At 37.8% G+C, this 9,737-nt stretch overlaps 1 protein-coding gene and 1 pseudogene across 1 annotated transcript; both read left to right on the top strand.

Annotated features, from left to right (window-relative positions):
- Positions 1 to 305: 305 nt before the first annotated feature.
- Positions 306 to 1,341, top strand: OR4C3 (olfactory receptor family 4 subfamily C member 3). Its single transcript, XM_031015744.3, has one exon. It carries the CDS (start codon positions 327 to 329, stop codon positions 1,314 to 1,316), a length of 990 nt encoding a protein of 329 aa, XP_030871604.2. The 5' UTR covers positions 306 to 326; the 3' UTR covers positions 1,317 to 1,341.
- Positions 1,342 to 5,215: 3,874 nt separating this feature from the next.
- LOC129525539 (tripartite motif-containing protein 49D-like) lies at positions 5,216 to 8,676 on the top strand (annotated as a pseudogene).
- Positions 8,677 to 9,737: the final 1,061 nt, after the last annotated feature.

Raw genomic sequence — 9,737 nt, forward strand, 5'->3', positions numbered from 1 at the left:
TTTCAAGAGATTTCAGGAGGTCTTAACTCTACATGGTTTTCTCAAGTGTGATCTAATCTATGTTGAAAGTGATCAGAGATTTACTCCAGTTTGAAATGGAAAATAAATGTCTGATAAATGTTCAATTCCAGCAGCCACAAAAATGCAAATTTAGATAATTAAGTTATTATTTTCATCTAATAACTGAGATATGTGGTGCCCAGTGATGCTAAAGTTAACAGATATTTTGTGGTCAGAAGATTAAATTTGTATAAGAATTTTGGAACAGAAGAGGGTTAAGAGGTACAAAGGGTATATTAAAGGAAAACTTGCAATGTTTTTCCCCCATGCAATTAGTTTTATTACTTATGTTTCTCCTTGTCTTTATAGGCAATACTGCACCTGCATTCTCAGTGACCTTGGAATCTATGGAAATACCACACAATATCACAGAATTTTTCATGCTGGGGCTCTCACAGAACTCAGAGGTACAGAGAGTTCTCTTTGTGGTCTTTTTGCTGATCTATGTGGTCATGGTTTGTGGCAACATGCTCATTGTGGTCACTATCACCTCCAGCCCCACCCTGGCTTTCCCTATGTATTTTTTCCTGGCCAACCTATCCTTTATTGACACCTTTTATTCTTCTTCTATGGCTCCTAAACTCGTTGCTGACTCATTGTATGAGGGGAGAACCATCTCTTATGAGTGCTGCATGGCTCAGCTCTTTGGAGCTCATTTTTTGGGAGGTGTTGAGATCATTCTGCTCACAGTGATGGCTTATGACCGCTATGTGGCCATCTGTAAGCCCCTGCACTATACTACCATCATGACCAGGCATCTCTGTGCCATGCTGGTAGGGGTGGCTTGGCTTGGGAGCTTCCTGCATTCATTTGTTCAGCTCCTCCTGGTCCTTTGGTTGCCCTTCTGTGGTCCCAATGTGATCAATCACTTTGCCTGTGACTTGTACCCTTTGCTGGAAGTTGCCTGCACCAACACGTATGTCATTGGTCTGCTGGTGGTTGCCAACAGTGGTTTAATCTGCCTGTTGAACTTCCTCATGCTGGCTGCCTCCTACATTGTCATCCTGTACTCCTTGAGGTCCCACAGTGCAGATGGGAGATGCAAAGCCCTCTCCACCTATGGAGCCCACTTCATTGTTGTTGCTTTGTTCTTTGTGCCCTGTATATTTACTTATGTGCATCCATTTTCTACTTTATCTATAGATAAAAATATGGCATTATTTTATGGTATTCTGACACCTATGTTGAATCCACTCATGTATACCCTGAGAAATGAAGAGGTAAAAAATGCCATGAGAAAGCTCTTTACATGGTAAGAAATTGCAGGTGGAAAATGAATGGTAAAGCAGGAAATAAAAATGACTTTATTTTTGTAAGTGAAACAAACCAAGCCTTACTTTTTTTGTATCATGTATAACTGTATTCCATCTTAAGCACAATTTCATCTTCACTGACTTTTTTTTTTTTTTTTTGAGATGGAGTCTCACTTCAACACCCAGGCTGGAGTGCAGTGGCACGATCTCAGCTCACTGCAACCTTTGCCTCCCGGGTTCAAGTGATTCTTGTGCTACAGCCTCCTATGTAGCTGAGATTACAGGCACCCATCACCATGCCCAGCTAATTTTTGTATTTTTAGTAGAGATGGAGTTTTTCCATGTTGGCCAGGCTGGTCTAGAACTCCTGGCCTCAAGTGATCTGCCCACTGCGGCCTTCCAAAGTGCTGGGATTACAGGCTTGAGCCACCATGCCCAGCTTTCACTGACTTTTATTGTTTATTTAGTATTTTCACTTGAATTGCATAATTTGATTATAAAACAACTATATGAAATATACATGGTATGAATGATTATTATTCCTATTTTAGAAATGAGGAAGCTCTGTTTACTGATGTAGTTGGTCAATTAATCAAGATTATCAATTTTTGAAGTGACTAAACCAAAGCTTAAAATGAGTTATTTTTGATCCATCATCCAGATCTTTAAGTAGCAATCCATGTTGACATCATTTGAGCCTGTGTGATAATTAATTGAGTTGTAGAAACACGAGGCAAAATGTTACTTAACACTTAGCCATATATAGCAGGCTCTTCTGCATCCAGGCCTGGCTTCTATTTCTTCTCGTCACATTGTGTGACATCAGCAATACTGCTGCTACACTATAGCAGAGAGGTTAGGAGTTTGGCTCTGGAGATAGAGCAATCTGAGTTTGAATCTTATTTTCTTTCTTTTTTTTTTTTTGAGACAGAGTCTCGCTCTGTCGCCCATGCTGGAGTGCAGTGGTGTGATCTCAGCTCACTGCAAGCTCTGCCTCCTGGGCTCATGCCATTCTCCTGCCTCAGCCTCCTGAGTAGCTGGGACTACAGGCACCCACCACAGTGCCCGGCCAACTTTTTGTATTTTTTAGTAGAGATGGGGTTTCACCATTCACAGGATGGTCTCGATCTCCTGACCTTGTGATCCGCTCACCTTGGCCTCCCAAAGTGCTGGGATTACAGGCATGAGCCACCATGCCCAGCCCTTTCTTTAATTTTTAAAAAAGTTCCAGGGTACATGTGCAGGATGTGCAGGTTTGTTACATAGGTAAACGTGTGCCATGGTGGTTTGCTGCACCTATCAACTCATCACCTAGATATTAAGCCCAGCGTGCATTAGCTCTTTTCTCTAATGCTCTCCCTCCCCACCCTCCCCTGACAGGCTCCAGGGAGTGTTGTTCCCCTCCCTGTGTCCACGTGTTCTCATTGTTCAGCTCCCACCCATAAGCGAGAACATGCAGTGTTTGGTTTTCTGTTCCTGCCTTAGTTTGCTGAAGATAATGGCTTCCAGCTCCATCCATGTTCCTGCAAAGGACATGATCTCATTCCTTTTTATGGTTGCATAGTATTGAAGCTTACTTTCTATGCTTGCTAGTGGCATGATCTTGAGTAAAATGATGAGATTTCTAGAAACCTCTGATGCCTGTCTTTAAAATAAAAGTAAAGATATTTTAGATTACAAGTATAAGTGAGGTCATGCAGTATTTGTCTATCTGTGTCTGACTTATTTCACTTAGCATAATGTCTTCCAGGTCCATATACCTTGCTGCAAATGACAGAACTTCTTTCTTTTTTAAGGTGTCACCTATATACCTCAATAAAGCTGGGGAAATAAAAGGTAATGAGAATACATGTCTCAAAGTGTTATTGTGACAATTAGATTAATCTCTCTAAAGTTCTTAAAGCAGTTTCTGGCATGTGGTGAACTCCCAACATGCTTATTTGATATTACCATGTCTACCTCTATTGGGGGAACCAGCCCCCAATATTTCAACATAGGTTCTTTTCTATTTTCCCTAAGTGTTGGCCAGTCTGAGAAGGAAAGAGTACAAAGAGAGAAATTTTACAGCTGGGCCTCCGGGGGTGCCATCACATATTGGTAGGACTGTGATGGCGACCCCAAGCCACAAAACCAGCAAGTTTTTATTCGTGATTTCAAAAGGGGAGGGGTGTATGAATAGGGAGTGGGTCACAGAGATCACATGCTTCAAAGGGCAATAAGTGATCACAAGGCAAAAGGGCAGAGCAAGATCATAAGGCAAGGGTGAAATTAGAATTACTGATGAGGGTCCATGTCCCACTGGGCACACATTGTCTTGATAAACATCTTAACAGGAAACAGGGTTTGAGAGCAGACAACTGGTCTGACTAGAATTCACCACGCTGGAATTTCCTAATCCTAGTAAGCCTGAGGGCACTGCAGGAGACTGGGGCATATTTCATCCCTTACCTTAACCGCATAAGGTGGACACTCCCACAGCGGTCATCTATAGGCCTACCCCTGGCCTTCCCCAGGGTTATCAATTATTAATATTCCTTGCTGGGAAAAGAATTCAGTGATATTTCTCCTACTCACACATCCATTTATAGGCTCCCTGCAATAAGAAAAATATGGCTTTATTCTGCCTGACCCCACAGGCAGTCAGACCTTATGGTTATCTTTCCTTGTTCCCTGAAAATTGCTGTTATTCTGTTCTTTTTCAGGGTGCCCTGATTTCATATTGTTCAAACACCCATGTTGTACAATCAGATTTCATATTGTTCAAACACACGTTTCACAAACAATTTGTACAGTTAACACATCATCACAGGGTCCTGAGGTGACATACATCCTCACCTTATGAAGATGATGGGATTAAGAGATTAAAGTAAAGACAGGCATAGGAAATTATTAAGAGTATTGATTGGGGAAGTGATAAATGTCCATGAAATCTTCACAATTTATGTTCAGAGACTGCAGTAAAGACAGGCATAAGAAATTATAAAAGTATTAATTTTGGGAACTAATAAATGTCCATGAAATCTTCACAATTCATGTTCTTCTGCTGTGGCTTCAGCTGGTCCCTCCATTCAGGGTCCCTGACTTCCTGCAACATACCTCAACCCTTTCCTAACCTTCTATAAAGAAATTGCTTTCTTTTGTTTTTCTCTTTTAGGCTTGAAATACATGCTGCCTTTAGAGTAATTTTTTTTTTGTTGCTGAGTAATACAACATGGCGTTTCTTTTTATTTTACCTTAGTCTTCTCATTTCAAACTCTGGAATCTAAAATGTAGGTCCACCTTCATTCCATCTTCTCCCTGGTTTTACAAACTCTCACAATATCCCTTCCAAAGCTTCACCTTTTAAGATTGTAGGCTCCCATAATTTATATTAAACTTACCCTCTGTTGGACAAACAGTTTGTAATTCCTCATGTTACAACATATTCACTTTTTACACTAGGAAAAAACAACCTAGAAATGCATATGAAAAGAAATTTCTCTGTTGTAGGAAGAAATATTCAAAATTAATCTCTGAGAGGCCATCATCCTAAGTGAACTAGCACAGGAACAGAAAATCAAAACCACACGTTCTCACTTGTAAATTGGAGCTAAACACTGAATTCACATGGCCACAAAAGAGGGAACAACAAACACCAAGGCCTACTAGAGGGTAGAGGGTGGAAGGAGGGTGAGGATTGAAAAACTATGCCATGCTTATTACCTGGGTGACGAAATAATCTGTACACCAAACCCCCATGATACCTATTTAACAAACCTGCACATGTACCCCTGAATCTAAAATAAAAGTTAAAAAAGTCACAAAAAGTGCAAAATTAGTCTCCAAGAAATTAGTGTCCACCACATTTGGGAGATTATCAGGAAATATTTCTTGTTTTATCCCCATAACTCTGTCTAATAAAAATGACAATTGCAGAATTTTTGGCAAAAGAAATATTGCCTTCTTTCACTTTGTCACATTTTGGGAAGCTAATTAATAATAGGTAGCTATAATTGAGACCTTGAATTCTGTACCCATTCATTTCTGCTGTTAGATGATAAAAGTATTATTTAATTAATTAAGAAATATGAAATCATGATGAGGATCGCTAAAAAATAGCCTGTCTTTTGGCCAGCTTGCTATGATTTCATCTCAAAAGACTTTTTAGAAAAGCACACTTATTTTATTTATTTATTTATTTATTTTTTATTTTATTATTATTATACTTTAAGTTTTAGGGTACATGTGCACAATGTGCAGGTTAGTTACATATGTATACATGTGCCATGCTGGTGTGCTGCACCCATTACCTCGTCATTTAGCATTAGGTATATCTCCTAATGCTATCCCTCCCCCCTTCCCCCACCCCACAACAGTCCCCAGAGTGTGATGTTCCCCTTCCTTTGTCCATGTGTTCTTGTTGTTCAATTCCCACCTATGAGAGAGAACATGCGGTGTTTGGTTTTTTGTCATTGCGATAGTTTACTGAGAATGATGATTTCCAATGTCATCCATGTCCCTACAAAGGACATGAACTCATCATTTTTTATGGCTGCATAGTATTCCATGGTGTATATGTGCCACATTTTCTTAATCCAGTCTATAATTGTTGGACATTTGGGCTGGTTCCAAGTCTTTGCTATCGTGAGTAGTGCCACAATAAACATACGTGAAAAGCACACTTATTTTAGTTGTAATTTAAAGTACCCTGATTTTCGGTACAGTTAAAATATCTAATAGAAAGACTAATACTAGCGCACCCCTATTTTTATTGTCCAAATTATGATGAACAACATCCCCATTAACTTATAAATATTGCTTACTTTCAAAAAATTTCAACTTGCTAGATTAAATACATGGGTAAATATTCTGAGTAGTTTTCTAGTAATTAAAATTATTACTAATCTTGTTTGCAAAGATAGTTGATAATAAATTATCAACTAAATCAACTAAATAAATAAATAAATAAATAAATAAATGTTTATTCCTGATTTTGTTTTATAGCTTAAAAGCCTGCATAGGTGAAAGATGAAGTTTTGTTTTGTGGATGGTGAGAAAGTCACCAGAGGAAGCAGGAGAGAAGTGGGGGAAGTATTTTAGCGGTGAAAAAGTTGATAGTTTGTTGTTCATACCTATACACATATCAGTTAACAGTTCTGAAAAATAGATTGAAAAAACTGTGGAGTGTTAGAACTGTATAAGTCTCTAGGGAAGCTTGTTTCTAAAAGGCAGGTCTAGCTGCCTAGAACAAGTTTCACATTCTTTATCTTGAAAAGGAAGCAGAAGATGCAGCAGTCTCCCCAGAACCCCGCTATTTCAGACAAAGATGTCAGGGGAGTCTGCCAAGAAGTGGAACTCAGAATTTCATTTCCAAATATTCTCAAGGCCATAAGGCTAAGGAACCTTACACATGTGGGGCAGAAAAAAAGAAAGATGAGACTGAATTCTGACTGAGACTCTCCCACTATGCTTTAAAATTCGGAAACTATAAATAGAAATTAATTCCAAAAAGGAAGGAATAATTTTTGAATTATAAAATTTGCGGGTTCAAAGGATTCTCATGAAATGTCTTTTAAACACAAGTAGTGATTTTTATTCATTTTGTGGCTGTAGATGTAACTGCAGGTTTTTCCTTGCAGGAGTGAGTCCGTGCTGCTGCACATGTCCCAGCCTCTGAATCTAGAGCTCAGGGCAGGGCCCATCTCTGGACTGAGGAACAGGCTCAACCAATTCCGAGGTAAGTCTCCACCCACAGGCAGCACTCCCACTATCTAAATGTTATTACTGTTAGGATCACATAGGTAATATTTCACCCTTTATCAAATATTTTACTACTTTATAGACATAAGTGAACAATTTAATCATGCAACCCTTTTGTATCTGTGTCTGTATAGTCAGATTTATAGCATTAAGATTGAAAGATAGTGAAAAACAAATACGTTATGGCCTCATATGTACTGAGTAATGTAATGGGAAAAAGGAGTAGTGTAGCAAATCTAAAAAAAGGAGCAAATGGAACAATGCTCAGAATGAAGGTGAGTTATTTAATGTTAAATACAAAATTTTACATTTCTTTGGTGTACTCATTTGAACAGCTAAGAACTGTTCTTTTTGGGAATATAGTTCACTGGAGATTCTTGGGGTTTTTAAGTTTTTTAAATGGATATATATTATGTATTTCCAAGAAAATTAGTTAATGGGTAAAAATAAAAAGAAATCATTTTGTGAATACAAGTAAAATTACAAACAAAAAGAAGTTCAGTTTAATTGCAACATGAAAAGCTACATGTTAAGTCTAAAATCCAGCTTCAGCCCCAAGCTAGCATGGAGGGCCACAGAGAGACTGGTAAAAGATTTTGCAGAAACCTGCTTTAAATGATCACTTATGACGTGTACTTATGGATTTTTATCCAGTTATCTAGAGCCGTTCTTGAGTAACTGAAAATCTTCACATTCTTTCCAAAATGATAGCATTAGTTTTTAAGAATAAGAAACATTTCTAAATAATGATCTTGATAACAGCATAGCACTTAGGGCATATAATGTGCAAATTTTGCTTTGAAAATTGGATTGAAAGAAGTTGGTCTTACATTTGGCTCTCAGTATTTAAGTTTTCAAAACATTTTTAATATCTGTGGTTAGCGTTTTGTTTGTCTTGTAGATAATATTAATCATCTCTATACTTTATTAGAAGTTACAAGCAAAAGTGTCCTTGTGACTTTATGTTTCCTGGTAAATTAACTTCTTGATAGAACAATTTTTGCTTATTTACACGTGCCTATGCCTGTTTTCTTTCTTTCTCTTTCTTTCTTTCTTTCTTTCTTTCTTTCTTTCTTTCTTTCTTTCTTTCTATTTATTTATTTATTTATTTATTTTGCAGTGGATATTACTCTGCATCATAATGAAGCCAACAGTCATATCTTCCTATGTGGAGATTTGAGAAGCATGTGTATTGGATGTGACCGTCAAAATGCGCCCCATATCACTGCAACACCTTCAAGTTTTCTTGCATGGGGTGCTCAGAATTTCACCTCCGGCAAATATTACTGGGAGGTCCATGTGGGGGACTCTTGGAATTGGGCTTTTGGTGTCTGTAGTAAGTATTGGAAAGGGAAGAATCAGAATGGCAATATATATGGAGAGGAGGGACTGACTCTTTAGTCTTGGGTGTGTTAAGAACGACATTCAGTGCAGTCTCTTCACCCCCTCCCCAATTACACTGCAGTATGTCCCAAGACCTACCAACCATGTAGGATTATTCCTGGATTGTGAAGCTAGAACTGTGAGCTTCGTTGATGTTAATCAAAGCTCCCCTATATACACCATCCCTAATTGCTCCTTCTCACCTCCTCTCAGGCCTATCTTTTGCTGTATTCACCTCTGACCAGAGACAAATCAGAAATGTGTTCATCTGCTGTGAGAACCCCTTTATCCCAGAAAGCCCTCTTCCTTGTGCCTTATCAAACAGGACAAATAGGTTCTGTTTTATGTCTTGAATTGCATTCTAACGTTATTAAAACTCATTTATTGTGTTACTATTAAATGTGGTAAAAACACTAAAAGTGTACGTATTGGTTCTTTATTAGTTAATTTTTGAAAAATCATTATTCATGATCATGGCATGAAATATATTCTCTGTTTTTTTTCTTTATTTCTGACTGCCACTGAGTGAAATAATAGATGACAGACATGTCCGAATGGAGTTAAAATCAGTGGAAGAGAGTCGGGATCTTTTGCTTCACGCAAAAACTTGGAGTGAAGTCTTAATGATAACTGGGAAATGTTGTTTTTCTTTCTCTTTATCTAACTGTATTGCACTTATCCATCATGTTTCATTGTACTAATCTATCCTTTGAGTTAATATCATTTGACCTTCCATGCTGGGCTTCATTTTGGAATTCTCACCACATATATAAATAATCCCGCATTATTAGTGTGCTGTTCTACATTGAAATACACAAGGTCATCAGAACAATGCTAGATTAATTGAATTGTTTTTAAAAAGTAACTAAATATTGACTCCTACCTCAAAACACACACAGTCACTTCCAAATAGATTCAAGTCCTGAAGGTAAGGGGAACATGACACAATATTCTCATAAGGATTTCTTAACCAGGACAAAAATTAACAATTAAAAAAATTAGTTGGTCTATATTAATGATGACTTCTGTGTTTCAAAAAACATGATACAAGAATTGAAATGCAAACCATTAGTGGAGAAAGATATTCACCCGAACATATATAAATAAAATACAATACATGTGCATGATGAATACTTAAAATGTATTTTAAGTATTTTTCCAGATTCTTCCAGAGTGGCCTAGAATAAACTTGGATGGCAGAGTCAATGATGAGATTAGCTGTGGAAATGGGAAACCGTTTTTTGGAGGACAGTAGTAATGCTGTGAACTTATGAAAACAACCAAGTATTCAGTAGCAAGTAA

This window comes from Gorilla gorilla, chromosome 9, assembly GCF_029281585.2.
Source record: "Gorilla gorilla gorilla isolate KB3781 chromosome 9, NHGRI_mGorGor1-v2.1_pri, whole genome shotgun sequence".
In the NCBI taxonomy this organism is placed as follows: Eukaryota; Metazoa; Chordata; class Mammalia; order Primates; family Hominidae; genus Gorilla; species Gorilla gorilla.

Coding starts and splice junctions, on each gene's coding strand:
- OR4C3 (XM_031015744.3), top strand. CDS start 327: ATGCAATTAGTTTTATTACTTATGTTTCTCCTTGTCTTTATAGGCAAT.